We start from the raw sequence: 16,729 nt of genomic DNA, 5'->3' as shown, positions 1-16,729 counted from the left end.
ATTGCAAAGCGATTTGTGCGGACCCGGGGAAAACACGGTGGACGTGTGAACGTCACCTTGTTCCATTTGTCAGCCTTGATTTGTGTGCTGCAAGTGTAATTGACTTATGTCTCTACAAAGGGGGAATGAATGAGCAAAGAATTCATTTGTGTTTTTTTACTTCTCCTGTGTCGGAGTGCATTTGTTGTTCATTTTAGAATTCTTTATTAAGGCTTCTAGTTATTGAGACTGTTATTTGCAAAGGAGAGTGTGTCAGCTAGAAATATTACATTATTATTCACATTTGTGATTCATGTTTTAAACACTTCCCTTTTCTGACATTTATTTAAAATGGACACATTTTGCTTTTTTTCCCCAATATTCTGTCATATGCTGTTACAGTGGTGGGTGCTTAGATTAAAGATCACCAAAGTTTGTCAGCATGAGGTTTTAACTCTAGCTGTGATTAATAAAGCTCCACCCACCTGCTTTTCAGCCAATCAGAAGAAAGATGCCTTAAACAGGAGATGAGCCTAAATGGCTTGCTTCTCACAGAGGATGAACTGAAGGGCATCAAAGAATCATCAGAGTAAATCATGCAAAGTTATATTAGTAGAGTTCAAGAATCAAAATGATGTTCGGGGAAGTCCACTTTTTTGGGTATACCTTTCGTTAATGTAAATATCTGTTAAGCCAACCCCATGGCAATGACCCAGTGGATTTAGAGATGTAGTGATGGTCAAGATGACCTGCTAACATTCAAGCTGAGCATCAGAATGAAGAAGAAAGGGGATTTATGTGATTTTGAGTACGGCATGGTAGTTATTGCCAGACAGGCTGGTCTGAGTATTTCACAAACTGCTGATCTGTTGGGATTTCCTCACACAACTATCTCTGTGGTTTCCAGACAACGCTCATTTCTCTGGGTGAAAATGCCTTGTAGATTTAAGAGGTCAGAGGAGAAAGGCTAGAAGGCAGTGAGTTAGGTAACCACTGTCATAAAGAAGGTATGAAGAACATACTGTGAATGCACAGAAAGTGGAATCTTGAAGAAGATGGGCTAGAGCAGCAGAAGACCATGCTGGGAAACTGAGGCTAAAATTCACATGGGGTCACAAAAATGACCCAACAGATTGCAGAAACATTGCCTGGTCTGATGAGACTTGATTTCTGCTACGACATTCAGATCTTAGGTTCAGAATTTGGCACAAACAACATTAAAGTGTGGCTCCATCCTGCTTTAGTTGCTCAGACTGCTGTAATGGTGTAATGGTATGGGCGATATTTTGGCATGCTTTGGGCCCCTCAATACCAAGTATCTTTTAGCCAACCTTAGTATTGTTGCTGACCTTTCCGTCCCTTTATGATCACAGTGAACCCATCTTCTGGTGGTAGCTTTCAGTATTATAACTTAGATGATCTCAAACTGGTTTCTTGAACATGAAAATGAGTTCACTGTGCTCAAAGGCCTCCACAGTTGACAGATTGCAATCCACCTTTGGCATGAAGTGGAAGGAAAGATTTGTTTCAGGAATTTGCAGCAACTGCGTGATGCTAAATGGTTCTAGCACTTCACTGAAGCTCTGCCATGACGAATTAAAGCAATTCTGAAGGTAAAATGGGGTCTAGCCTACTAAATAGTAATGGACTGGTTCTTATGTATTGCTTTTCTATTCCATCGGAGAACTCAAAGCACTTCATACAACATGCCTCATTCACACCCATTCTAGCTAACATTCATGCTCCTAGAAACACACTGGAGAGCAACTTGGGTTTCAATATCTTGCCCAAAAATACTTTGGCATGCAGACTGGAGCAGGATTGAACCACCCACCTTCAGATTAGTAGATGCCCTGCTCTGCCTCCTAAGTAACAACCGAGTTAATACTGAGTACCAGCAAGGTGTACATAACAAAGCAGCTGGTGAATACAGGTCCCCCGTAATATCCTGTAGATGGGGGTCAACCGGCTCTGTAGCCTTAAAGTTAAGTATGGTGCTGTGAAGATGCAGATAATAACACGAGAATGTAAATACACTGTTAAAAAGTGTATATAACGTTTAGATAAACCAGTCAAAAGCACTCCATGACCTGTAGATGCTTTAGTGCTAGTAAACACATGGGTCCAAGTTTGTATAAAAGTCTTAATAACACACTGTAATAGGTAGATTGAAAAATGAAGACGATCCATCATTTCCCTCATCCTTTATTCCAGCTCTGGTCGTTACTTGAGATATTGTGTGCAGATGAAGTCGTGTGTCTACCACCTCTTTTGTTTTCAGTCCAAAAAGCATTATATGACTCTTTAAAGTCTTTAAACAGTTTACTTGTTTTCATTATTGCATTACTTCATTACTTCTTTTCCTCACACTCCCCCCCCCCGGGCTTGGAAAAAAAAGGTTTTCACATTTTATCTTTTTTTTCACAGCCAACACCCCCCCCCCCCCCCCCTCCCCACACACATACACTTCTATTTATTTGTTCCTGTTTTCTCTGGAGCACTTCATCTGTTCAAATCTCCTCAAGTCTCTGCTAATATTTTCTCCTCCCACTCCTATCTCAGTCCTCCTCTCACCTTCTCTTCCACTGCGTTTCCTTCTTATCAGCCTCTATCTCTCTCTCTCTCTCTCTCTCTAACACACACTGTTGCTCTCTCTTTCTCTGGAGACACCAGCTTGTTAATGACTTCACTGCAGTTTGTCTTTTAGCTGGAACTGACTGTGGTTGATTATCTCGCCATCAGCATTTAGCATCAGGCACTTCTGAGAGGATCCCTCACCCCTTATCGTTTCGCCGCGAAACGCAAACACCTTGTGATGTCACCCACGTATGAATATTAATGATCAGCTGCGCGCCACAGCCCCATTCTTTCTTCACGATGGAGACGGGAAGAACTAGTCTGAGTCGAAAAAAAAGAAAAAAAAAAGACATCAGCCCTGTTTGAAATATTGATGTGTTTTGGGGAAGCTGTGTGTGAGATTTCCAAATCGCTGATGCTGCTGATGCACTCTTACCTTTGCGGCTAAGCTGAAATTAACAGGCTAAACGGGCAGAAAACTTAGTGGTTAATAGAAATGAAAAAAAAAAGTGTCAGCTCCTGCAAATCCACTATGATTACTGTTAATACACGTTAAATGCCAAGAATTTGAACTGAAAGCGAGAGAGCTGAAGGCAGCTCTATCAAGGCCAGATCATGCCCTTGGGCAAAGTGACGGGGTACATTACAGCTCGCCCAACAAGTAGGGAAAGAAGGCTGATAGAGATGCAGTCTAATTGCATGTGAAACTTTGCCTGTTAAGCGGGGGAGTCAAATTGTGTGTGTGTGCGTGAGGGGGGGGGGGATGAAGTGCCATTTTAACTTCCACCAGGCATCAAGGTCAGCTTTTTATAAATTGTAAGTAGAGCTAGTGATGAGTCATACACAGGCGTGCTCAGTGGGCACAGCTTTGAATCCAGCAACTATATCAACTTTTTTTTTAAGATATATTCTTTTGCCTTAAAAATATACACAGCAGATTTAACTAGAGCCATTCATTGCTTCTGCATATATATATATATATATATATATATATATATATATATATATATATATATATATATATATATATATATATATATATATATATACACATAGGGAAGATGGCCGAGTGCTCAGTGAATACCTCAGGCAGCAGAAACCCAAGAAAGAGGAGGGAGACGAGGAACCATCATGGAAGGACAGGCCCCTGCACGGTATGTACCACCGGCAGATAGAGGAGGTGGCTGATATCCAGAAATCCTACCAGTGGCTGGACAAAGCTGGACTGAAAGACAGCACAGAGGCACTAATCATGGCAGCACAAGAACAAGCTCTGAGCACAAGATCCATAGAGGCTGGGGTCTATCACACCAGGCAAGACCCCAGGTGCAGGCTGTGTAAAGATGCCCCAGAGACAATCCAGCACATAACAGCAGGGTGCAAGATGCTAGCAGGCAAGGCATACATGGAACGCCATAACCAAGTGGCCGGCATAGTGTACAGGAACATCTGTGCCGAGTATAACCTGGAAGTCCCGAGGTCAAAATGGGAGATGCCCCCAAGGGTGGTGGAGAATGACCGAGCTAAGATCCTGTGGGACTTCCAGATACAGACGGACAAAATGGTGTTGGCTAACCAACCGGACATAGTGGTGGTAGACAAACAGAAGAAGACGGCCGTAGTGATCGATGTAGCGGTTCCGAATGACAGCAATATCAGGAAGAAGGAACACGAGAAGCTGGAGAAATACCAAGGGCTCAGAGAAGAGCTCGAGAGGATGTGGAGGATGAAGGTAACGGTGGTCCCCGTGGTAATCGGAGCACTAGGTGCGGTGACTCCCAAGCTAGGCGAGTGGCTCCAGCAGATCCCGGGAATAACATCGGAGATCTCTGTCCAGAAGAGCGCAGTCCTGGGAACAGCTAAGATACTGCGCAGGACCCTCAAGCTCCCAGGCCTCTGGTAGAGGACCCGAGCTTGAAGGATAAACCGCCCGCAGGGGCGTGCTGGGTGTTTATATATATATATATATATATATATATATATATATATATATATATATATATATATATATATATATATATATATATATGTGTGTGTGTGTGTGTGTGTGTGTGTGTGTTTTGCAGTGGTAGGGCACTAGTTCAAAGCACTGCTTTTTAGTGTGATAGGCAGTCAGTGGAGAGTTAGAGCTTACAGAGCACAGGAGAGCATCAGCCCTTGGCCTTGACCACTGACAAGATATAGCTGCACAGGGTCTCGTATAGAAAGAATACGCACACACATACACACACACACACTTTCACAAACACGTGTAGAAATACACACCTATTTCTTTTCTCTGCACTTCAACTCCCTCCCTCCCTCCTTCCCTCCTTCCCATGTCTCTCTCTTACCACCCATCATTTATTGGCTAATGTCTCCCCTCTACTCAGCCATCAAAATCTTGCTGCTGTATCTATTTTTTCCTTCTTTTTTTATCTTCCCTCTTCCCTCCTTCTGGGAGAAAATAAGCTGCATCAGCATTGTAGTTACATTCCACCCTGCAAACACACAGACACATATATATACACACACATACACACGCATTCACAAAGTGCATAGGATTAAAGGATGAATGACCTGATTTAGTCCCTGTCGGTTTACAGCTGTGAATATGCATTAATTTTTCTTTTAGAGGACACACACACACATGCCCGCTCAAAAAAATTTGAATGATTAAAAACAGCATGCGTGTGTTCTCACACGTCTCCCTAATTGTGACTCCTGTATTAGCCGTGGAGTTTCTACCTCATCCTCAGCCCATCTCATGGCTGTTGAGGTGTCTGCATCCGCCCCTCTCGCCTTCCATGCCAGCCTGCGTTCTGCCCGTCTTCCTCAGCGGGCCTTTCTTTCATCGCAGCGTCTCCAGTCCTCCTCAATGCAGCCATCTTTCTTACACATTTACCCTGTCTACCATCCTCCATCTGTCCGTCTCTCCTGCTCTCGCTCCCGTGGGTAGTGGTGGGATAATTGGAAGCAGAGGTTCTTCATTGAGATGATGCTGAGGCCAGTCAGGTGGAAAGCCCTCTTAATAGACCTCTGCTCTTTTCCATGCCTACACACACACACACACACACACACACACACACACACACACACGCACACACACACATATGCACGCACACACGAGAGCTTATGTAAACACTTACACACACAGCATATATTCTTCTGTTTGGATGCAGCCATGCACGGACACGCCTATTATTCTCCACGGGAGGACCTAATTTCTGATATTACTCAGCATTCCATATAATAGAAGCAGCCAATGATTTCCCATAACAGCGTCGTTTTTCTTAACTTTTGTGTGTGTCTCTCTCTCCTCCCGTGTCCCTCACTCTCCTTCATCCTCCCTCCGTCACTTTACCACTCACTTGAGATACCTGTGCTGCAAATCCATTCTTTTGTATCGCTCGGTTGCAATCATATCTCGCATCTTTTCCTTGATAACAGGCAATCCCCCAGCTGTTTCCCCCCGCCCACAATAGCAGCTGCATTCCTCAGATTGCCACAGCCCATATCACACTGCAAAATTTAATCTACCTCTGCTTGTGAAGTCAGCTTCTTTGTGCTTCCCAACTGTATCCATTTTCTTTTCCCTTAGCTTGGAAATATGATTCAGGGACATTTCTGCCTTATGCAAGAGGCCAGTTTGCTCCCCTCTCTAGCTGCTCCATGATACCCTCTGTCAAACCCCCTTTTCACGGCAGTGCCCTGCCTGCTGAACCAAGATGGCTGCCTTCCAAGTCAATTTGCGGTCAGCGAAGGAGCCATTTGCATGAACATGTGTCCCATCATTTAGCTGATATCCCCCTATGTGTGTCGCACAGAGAGGAGTGAAATCACACATTTAATAAAGTCCTCTCCACCTTTTTTTGGTCCAACACATCCCTCCAGTTCTGGTGTTTTGCAATTTTCCCACCTCTGGTGTGGTACTTAAGGATTAGTTGAAACACAGAGGCCTCTCTTAATGTTAAGAGATAAAAGTGAGGGAATGTAATAGATTGTAAAGAGTGGGATACACAGGCAGTGAGTTAGGGAGAGAGAGAGAGAGAGAGAGAGAGAGGATGTTTTAAATTGAAGGGAAACTTCAAGGATGAGCTAAAAGTTAGGTGGGCAACATATTCTGTTATTAGAATCTGTAAATCAGGGATGTAAAACGTATACACACACACACGCGCGTGCATGCACACAGTCATTACTGTATGCAGATTAATCAGTCTGTGGTAACTGGCCACAAATGAACAATGGACACAATGGACACCTGGATTTTTAATTTTTAATTAGCATGCATATGTGGGCATCTCTGTTGTGTGGATGGTAAACACTGATTGAATAGCGCAACCTGCAAAAGTGCTGCTGGAAGCAGGCCATAATAAGACAAGGCTCACTTATCTAAACTATTTTCACTTAGGTGCACTATAGTCAAACAATGATTGATACTTTGCATCTAGATGCAAGGGGAACCTGTGTGTGCTCAGTTTGAGATGTCCGCTCAAACAGACCTCGGAGTGGGAGCTTCTAAAAGCATTTCTGTTCACTTCATTTGCGAGATTTACAAAAAGCTCAACTTTCCGTCCCTCAATGTCGAGTATATTGTCAAGCAGTAGGCGCATGGCAGACTTGTGAGTGAGAACAGAAGGTGAAAAAGCCGAGCCAGAAAGTCCAGTAGCAGATTGAAGTGCATAGTTGTGAGTTAAATAAAATAAATCAATTTTAAAAAAACAGAAGCGAGGATTGTTTCACAGATCTACAAGAATTACCATCTACATTCAGAGCAGCTTGTATGGGCACAGATGGAGAGGGAAATGGTGTAAAAGAGTCATAGAGTTGAAGAATAAGAAAGGTTAAATGTCCAAAAGAAGTAGCAACAGAAGTACATAAGTTTTGATAGATTTGGGTTTTTTTTCACATGGTTCAATCTTCACCTTACATGGATATGATGGCGAAAAAATGTCATTTACATTGACATTTTCCTATCTGACACTATTACATTTGTATATTTTGAATGCAAACTGTGGCCTTTTAATTTGTGTTGGTAACAAACAAACAAAATACCCCTGGAAGTAGTTTTTGATAAACCAAAAAAGAAAAAAGAAAGTATAAAATACAGTTTTACCTTCTTTCCACCAGGGGGCACTGAACCATACACACGTTGTGCAAGTACATCAGGAAGCAAATATCGGCCAGTGAAACTATTTAGTTTAAATTTTGGGGTGGGAAGGGAGGGGACAACAACAACAACAACAACCACAAAAATAGATTTGGAGTTGGGGAAGTCTGGATTATAACTAAATAAATTACTGAGGTCAGTAGGTTTATATTTTATTATTTGTATATAATGGCTACCTAGCTTGTATCTTATGATACAGAAAGCAGTAAATACAATGTGTGCATGCTCCCAACAGAGTTTTGGGTTTGCTGGCTACAAGGTTATGTTTTTTTTTTTTTCGTTATTTCGCTAATTGGCTACAGCTAGTAACTGAAGTGAGCTTTTGCTATATTCTGTGTCAAGATGATCCCACACTGCTTCAGTAATGTTCAGGTCGGGGTTGTGTTTCTCTCCAGGTATGCTTTTACTGCACAGCGTGTTTGTCTTTGTAGATTATATTGCATTGTAAATCTAATTCTGATTATAGTTATCTGCTTTCATAATGTCATCAGTTTTAATAAGATCCCCCAAACCAGCAAAAGATGAAAAGAAAAACAGAGTTTTTTCATATTTCATATGCATATCCTGTTCATTTGCTGTAGATGTTTTTTTGTCTTCTGTCTTCACTTGTCCAGTTTCCTCAAATGTCTATGCCTGCCCTACCATAAGTTTTTGGCCCATGTCAAGGAGATCAAATTATGTCTTTTTTCTGATAGGCTGCCAGTAACAAAATTAAGATACAAAGTTAGTTTTTGGTTCCTACTAGTGGTGGTGGTGTAATGGTGTGGGAGATATTTTGTCTTAGCACATTCTGGATCTATTAGTCATTAGGTTTAAACAGAAGTTTAAAGTTTGTCAGCCCTTTGGGTCCCCCAAATGGCATGGGGCTCCAAGCAGTTGACTGCCTTGCCTGGTGTCATGCAATGAATGATTTAAGCGATTTTCAATGGTTATTGGTGCCAGATGGGCTAATCTGACTATTTCAGAGAGTGGTGATCTATTTTCCTGCATATGGTTTACAGAGAAACGTCTAAAAAAGAGAAAATACTCAGTAGGCAGTAGAGCTGGGCGATATGAGATTTTTTCATATCACGATATGTTTTTTTCATTTCAGGCGATAACGATATCTATCACGATATAAGCCAAATAACTATATTTGTAAGATTTAAATGTGCCGTTGCTCACAAGTAAAATGTGAAATAATCAGCAGCTTGTTTTTATTTAAATATTTATTTCCCATAATAAGTTCAACAGGGTAGATGTACTTAAGGAACATGAGACTTTTTCAGATAAATAAAGGCAAATATTGCAAACTACACAAAAGGCAGCCGCTAAAGCGTTTAAGTTTCAAAATAGAACAAACGAAACAGAATAAATTGTCAATTCCACTTAGAAACAAAATATTAATTCTAAAAATAAATCTTAGTTTGTTTTACAGAAGAACAGACAAAACTGACTAACTTTTGTCAATATCAAATAAACTGAGAACTAAAAGGAAATTCTCAATCTCTCCTTGTTGTATAGCTGAGCTTTTCAAACAGTTTTAACAGTTACTTTAGTCTGACAAAAGCCGAATGACGAATTAGCGCTTCCAGTCAGAGACTGAGGCTACGTCCACACGTACACGGGTATTTTTGAAAACTGAGATTTTCCGTTTTCGTTTTAAAAAATAATCCCGTCCACACATAAAGGCAGAAATGAAGGAAAACGCTGCTATGAACATGCCAAAGCAGCAGGTGGCGCTAGATTCCTAACCGTGCAGAAATATTGGCCAATCAGAAGTCTAGAAGCCTCGGTGGGAAAAAGTAAACAAAGCTGGGGCATAGAAGCAGAACAGAGTCGTATGTGTGGACGGACAGTAACTGTGTGTATATGTAAGCATTTAAACACTGCAGAGAGTAGAATTAACAGTAACAGTATTGTAGAAATTCATTTCACCGAAACAATAACGTGGTGCACAGTGTGACGCATGCTCCAGTTTATTGTATTTCCAGACTTGCTTTCGGCACAATTTACAGTGCACGCTACTCTGTTTTTTGTCAGACTTGAAATAGCCGAAATACCTTCACACTACGGAACTTCTTTGGCTCTTCCGTTTGACAATCTCTCCGGCATTGGAACCATCATCTGTTTTCTCTTCGGTCACGCTCGGTTGATTTTTCTAGTCGGCACACTCATTTCCTCCATTACCTGCTGGCTGCTTCCCAAACAAACACACGTGCGGCTTGGCACTTGTGCTGTACGTTACAAGTCACGCCACGTGACGCTGCGGCTGTGATTGGTTCGGCTCTGCGCTACTTAATTTGTATTGGCTGACCTTTTTTTTTTTTTTCTTTGAGGACAAGAGCGGCGAGGTCTATCGCGATAGCTTAATTTCTCTATCGAGTAAAAGTTATATCGCGATACATATCGTTATCGTTCTATCGCCCAGCTCTAGTAGGCAGTATTCCTCAGGGCGAAAATGTCTCATTGATACCAGATGTCAGAAGAGAATGACCAGACTAATATGAGCTGATAATAAGACAATAGTAACTCAAATAAGCACTCGTTGCAACCAAGGTATGCAGAAGAGTATCTCCAGATGCACAGCGAATCCAGCCTTGAAAGAAATGGGCTATAGCAGCAAAAAAAACCACACTGGGTGCCAAAAAAGAACAGGGACAAAATTGGACAAGAGAAGACTGGCAAAATGTTGCCTTGTCTGATGAGTCTCAGTTTCTGCTGAGACATTCAGATGGTAGGATCAGAAAACAACTGAAACATGGATCCATGCTGTCTTCTGTCAGCAGTTCATACTCCTGATTTTCTCTTGATTTTAACTGAGTGGCTTTTATTGTTGGATCATTCCTGTCTTATATCACCAATTCAGGCTAGTGTTGTTGTTGTCTTGTAGGGATTTAGGGATATTTTCTTCACAGACCTCTTAGTACCAACTGAGCATTGGTGTTGATTTAAATGCAACAGCCTTCCTGTGTTGTTGCTGACTGTGTCCATTCCTTTATGACAACAGTGTAGCCACCTTTGATGACTGCTTCTAGCAGGATAACGTGTCATGTCAGGATCATATATCATATCACCTCAAACTGGTCTCTTGAACATGACAATGAGTTCACGTAATTCAAATGGCCTCCACAGTCACCAGATCTCAGTACATCTTTGGAATTTGGCAGAAAGGGAGATTTGAGTCATAGATCTGTGGTCACCAAATATGCAGCAATAGTGTGATGCTATCATGTCAGTATGGACCTAAATCTTTCCAGAATCTTGCTCAATCTCTGCCATGAAGAAATAAGGCAGTTCTGAAGCCAAAAGGGGGTCCAGCCCAGCACAAGCGAGATGTTCCTTAACACTCAAAAGCTCATCTTTTTTAGCACTTCACTTTATCAATGCTAGAGAAAGTTTGGTTTAGTTTTTGAGAGTTTGTTTGTAAAGGCACTGTTCTGTATCAGTTCAGAGATAGGAAAACACCTGAATTATGTTAGAATTGGCCCACTTGGAAATAGAATTTGGTTGTTATTACAGAAAACTCTCCGTTCCAGGCTAAATGTAGGCATATTGAAATAATCTTAAATATGCTTGTGCGTTGTACCACATGTTACATAAACAGATCCACCAACAGAGGTGACAATGTTATTCCAATACCCTTTTTTTCTGGTTGACTATGTAAGAACTCTTCCTAAATGTGCATTCATGTGCCTTGCCAATGTTTTGCCACTGCCTTCGGTGTGGCCTGTCATGGTCCGGGGGTGTGTGTGCGTCATGTGCACCTGGGCCACTTGGCCACAACATCAAATATCATGAATGCATAAGTAATATGTGTTGTGGTATGCATTATGCGATCTCATCTATTCTTGGAGAGAGAATATTGTTTGGTATTATGCGCATTATTCACGGCGTGTGACACGGACAAATCCGAGGCAACCACCAATCTGCAAAAGAGGTTTCAGAGTTCTAGTGTGTATAAATCTGGATCACAATAATTAACAAATCATTTATTGATTGTCGTGTTATTTGGCATTTTATCATATTCTGTGTTTTCATACTCGCAGCAGTGAGCATATGTTTATTTCTTATTTATTAAATTGGGAGTCCTGCGAAGGAGGAGGACAGTTTCCAAGGTTAAGAGGGCTAAAGATATATTTATATTTACAAGTAAAACTCATTAAATATTCACATTAAAATGAAAACATTAAAAAATAAATAGATAGTTAGAAGCAGGTTTGCTTCACCAAGCTGGTGGGGAAAGTGGAAAAAGCTTTAAAGAGTCACCAGCGCCTTTACCAGACACATGGCCATGTAATATATGTAATAATCTGCAAACTACTGGCTTGGTTATTAGAAATGATTGTTGAATCAGTTTGACAGTATGTTTGCTATCTGTTTGCTGGCTGCTGGGTTTCTAATTTACTGTGAATACATGATTGCACTTACTGTGTCTTTGCTGATGGAAAGAAATTAGTTAACTGTCTTGTTGAGGTCTTGGCATTTTAATAATTTGCTGATGATTCAGAGCCTCGTTATACAAAAGTGATCCTTGAATGCCTGAGGTAACAGCTGGCTTAATAGAAGCTGGTGTGATGGAAGTGGGCTTCATACCTGACCTTGCAACCAACTGTGCTATTGATTGGATCTTAATTTTTTTTCTTTTTTTTTGTCTCACCGTTAATGTCCTTCTGTCCACTTGTTCTTAGGTTAACTGGCTTCCAGCTGCCTCCACCAATTGTGAGTACGGGCTCCAGGCTCACACTGTGGCTGCTTTCTGACTATGCGGTCAGCGGGCAGGGATTCAAAGCTGCATATGAAGGTAACTCAACTTCCATCTTCATAGAATACCCGCTATTATAGCTTACTTTAATGTCTTTCAATGCGATGTTTCATTTAAACTGAATCTAAAAAAATCTTCAGTTCTAAAAGTCACTTTTAAAATGTATTTTGTGAGCGATTTATGCAGAAAATTTAGAAAATAATGCTATTTTTCAAACACTGTTGATATTGCTGCTATTGAGACAAATTTCTTGATTATTGTAACAAAAGGGCTGAAAATGGGTGAGTCATTGCAGTACAAAATAACCAATGGGTACTCAACTAATTCAGTCATCTGGTAGTGTAATTTAAAGCCATTCTATCCGACTAGTATGGGTTATCATTTGTCCATTCTCATGCTAGAGCTAGCACTTTTATCATGGTGACATACAGTGTTTTATGATCCATGGCGAGGTGATATTAATGATAGCACGCTTCAGTTCCATGTAGGAGTAGCGGTGAGCCTAGGGAGAAGAAAATACAAGTGAGTGACTAATTAGGCTAATTACCTGACATGGGTTTGTCAGTCTTTTTGAGATATTGTGAATGCAGGGATGTGGCTCATTGGAGCAACAACAGTAGACTCAGAAAGCCCAAGACCACACTGTGTAACTATGTAAAGCCAAATAAAAGAGTCTGTTTGTTAATTCCACTGGGAGGCAATTGGGACATTGCATCTTTCTTTCTCACTAGTGGGTACAAGACTGCCAGTCGTGTCTAGCTTCTGACCTTGGATGATTTAACTCTCTCTTGCTGCAAATAAGTTTGCAAAACTACATTGGCAACTAAAGTAATGCCAAGACTGCAGATGCTTTGTGTTTCGTAGTTTGAACAGTTTCACTGCTAGACCAACTACTTTTGCTTTGTACTGTAAGCAATCGTTTACCCCTATGCACAAACTGTACTGCTGATAGCACATGTCAATAAAGCTGCGTGAATCCACTTGTTAAGTGTTGACACTGGCATTAAACTTGTCCCAGTGCTTGGTCCCCTGTTGTTTCAGTAGTTCTGAGTGCAAAAATGATTGTAGAAATTGTTATTCTATTGATCTACAGTCTTTCATTAGCACATCTCAAAGCTAAGCGTTCAAAAACCCGCACTGTACAATACATTTCCTTTTTTTGACCGTGTTCTGGACACCAAATTTTAGATTCTGTGAAAAAGAATCACCGGGCTAATAAGAATTTGTTACTTGAAGAATAACCAAAAACGTAACAATTCCAAATGACCATTTTTTAGGGGGGAAACAGCTTAAACTTGATAAATGTTACCTGTGTAAATTACTCCCTTCAACCTTGTAAATCCTCCGTTTTTTGTTCATGACTCGATGCTACATTTGATAATAGGGGGGGAAAAGTTACAGTGATCACTCTACTAAGTTGAGGTAAATTTGCCCCCTTTAAACCTTCAATGGTGCCTCAGTGCTTGCTGTTTTGGGGATCTGAAGGGAAAAAAATGAATGCACATCTTGGGGTGGCTGTGGTACAACAGAGGCTAGCCGATAGCAAACCTGTGGAGCACCAGGGGAAATGAGTGCAACGCCGTAATTACCTGTCTCCCAGCTCACATGACATTGGCAAGACCAATTGCACTGACCCTCTATAGGGAAAAAGAGAGGGGCCCTGTTGAGCTGACATGTGGTGCTGCCCTGCAGGTTAGAGTGAATGTTAATTGGAGAGTAAAAAATACAGGAAATAAAGCATAGCAGCGCTTTATTGTAACTGAATGGACAGGATACCACCCACAGTTGGCCTGTATTACACAGTATATGCACATCAGAATTTTAGCATCTCTTATCCCTAATTTCTTAGATGTGAAGCCACCACCCTTTTTCTTCCTCCTTTCATGGAGTTGTGTCAATCTCTTCTGCTCTTCCCTGTAAAACCATTTTACCATTTGGCACACATGGAGTGTCTCCTGGTACTGTACAAAGGCTAGAGGTAATGAATCTCCATTCTTAGATCGATTTTATTTAGTTACTTATTAAAATTAACAATGATAAGAATCAGCAAACTCCTAACAGCAGCTTGGTCACTCGTTTATTCCACGGTGACCAAATGAAACACTAAACACGAAACAGACCTGTTTTTTTTATTAGATTTTGTGTAAAACATTAAGTGAAGAGATGAAGAGATTTTGCATTTTAATTTAATTTCTCCCAGTTATATTTCACAATAGATCTTTTCCACTGCTTTTTAATGTTTGGCAACCTCATACCTGGAAGCTGTGAGAGAAATGTGAAGTTTCAAATGACTTTTCGGCAATTGAACTACCCTGGAAGCCAAGAAACAGCAGGAAGAAGTCATGGAAGCTGACACACTGCTTTGTGCCTCTTCATTTAAAGTCGGTTTGACCAGAAGCTGCTGGCATAGAGGTATTTCCCTGCTTTGATTTGATTAGCTCACAGTTAGAAATGTGCAGAAATAGACAGCAGGGAACAAGAGCAGGCACTGACCAAAGATTGTACATAATCAGCGATCACACTGTCTCATCTCAGGAACGCACCTGTATCTGCCATTTGCCAGGTGGAAGTTTAAATTATACCTATGAATGAAGTGACATTCATTTTCTTGCCTTTTCAATTTCAGCAATTTCTCACATGAACTCAGCATATCAGATTACCCTTTCCTCAGTTTGTATTCTTTGTCTCCAAAACTGTTGTGCGTTTAAGCTTGTTGCACTCCATTTGAGCCAAGGAACGCTGCACATGACCAGTCTTTATTCTCTGCACTAACCCTCTTTTATTGCAGTAAAATGCAATGGGCAGCCACAAGACTGTATGCATAATGGATTTCTACACAATCTCCTTCTGTTTTCTCATAGCAAGCACATTTTATAACTATATGCCAAGCTCATCTTAAGTGTAGCTACTGTGTTTCATGTACCAAGTTTATATCATAATCACCCTGTTAAACGACATGTTACCTGCATCCATCTTTCTTTTTGTATCTCCATCATTTTCTCTCAGTTTTTTTGTTTACTTTCCCTCCATATAAGAGTTCTAGTCCAAGTCGTAGGTGTAATCTTTTCCTCAGGGAAAGCAGATTTGTGAATAATGAACTTACACAAGTAAAGAATGCCAGCTGTTTGTAGGTTGCATTACCCAGAATGCACCTTGGTTGCATCACGCCTCTGCTGTGATTCCAGCTTGTTAAATATGAAAAATGATTTTCACCTTAAACTTACATCTTTTTAGAATTCTATTCAGTGTGGTTTGGATTTACATATGCAAATATAAAAATAAGCAGTAACATGTATGCATTTATATAGCTTTGCTAGCTATTCTATATCCCATATAAGCTGTTTTTTTTAGTTGTTGTTGTTTTTATAACTACAGTACAGCTGTGCCATACAGGAATGATATTGCGGTAGAGGATATGCAGGGGGAAAAACAACCAGAGAACCCTTTCTTCTGGAAGAAACATCTTCAATCATGGAAATGAATGATGACAACATTTAGATTATTTTTTTTAATCAAGAAAAAAGATAATTGAAATTAACTGTGCTTCCATTTGCCAAATCTTAAAGGCAAGTACAGGGAGCTGCTGTCTTATAAGCTGCTGTGCTTGTTATTATATATGACTCCACTGCTTAGCTGAAGATGGTAGCTTGGCTTTGTTACTAGCAGAGTGTTTGTATTTGATTGCTGTAGGAGGGGATCAGTGACTCTCTCTCTCTCTCTCTCTCTCTCTCTCTCTCTCTATATATATATATATATATATATATATATATATATATATATATATATATATATATATATAGCTATGTGGACATCACTGTGTCTGTGTGTTTTGGTTTCACCCACTAGATCTCTTCCCATTTTCTCGAATGAGATAAACCTTTTTTGTTTCTTTCTTCCTTTTTTTGCTCAGCCTGATTGGCTTTCCTCAGCACCTCAGTACTCAACCCCCTTTTTTTATTAGCACTGTGCTTACCAGCCACCATTTTGGTGTGAGCCCCTCTCGTCTATATTAGATATCTCTTCTTTTTCAGCCCACACTGCAATAAGCCTAAGTGCTGCACAGTCCAGCTCCCCAACACACTGCGTAATGGCCGAGACCACTCTGGAATCTCTCCCCTCTGGTCGCCATAGCAACCACCAGACTCTTTTTTTTCTCCCCTCCCCAACGTCTTATTCCTCTCTTTCTGTTCTCCATATCTTTCTAAAGTCTTTATTCCTTTTTAATCTGTAGCAATAGAGACGGAGGCAAAGAACATTAGAAACACTTCTTGAAATATGAA

The 16,729-nt window shown here is 40.7% G+C and overlaps 1 protein-coding gene across 3 annotated transcripts in view; it reads left to right on the top strand.

Moving 5' to 3' along the window:
* csmd2 (CUB and Sushi multiple domains 2) overlaps positions 1-16,729 on the top strand; it is a 288,003-nt gene that overhangs the window by 41,028 nt on the left and 230,246 nt on the right. For all 3 annotated transcript variants that reach the window (XM_085261294.1, XM_085261295.1, XM_085261293.1), the window contains one exon: positions 12,376-12,488. In XM_085261294.1, coding sequence (XP_085117420.1) covers positions 12,376-12,488 — 113 coding nt within the window. The remainder of the gene's footprint in view (positions 1-12,375; positions 12,489-16,729) is intronic.

The sequence above is a fragment of the Mchenga conophoros genome, linkage group LG22, assembly GCF_057382185.1.
Source record: "Mchenga conophoros isolate Kocher_MC1m ecotype Shallow Benthic linkage group LG22, M_conophoros_male_GT1.1, whole genome shotgun sequence".
NCBI classification, from domain to species: Eukaryota; Metazoa; Chordata; class Actinopteri; order Cichliformes; family Cichlidae; genus Mchenga; species Mchenga conophoros.
Note: the sequence above shows the minus strand (reverse complement) of the source record. Positions and strands in the feature narration are given on the sequence as shown.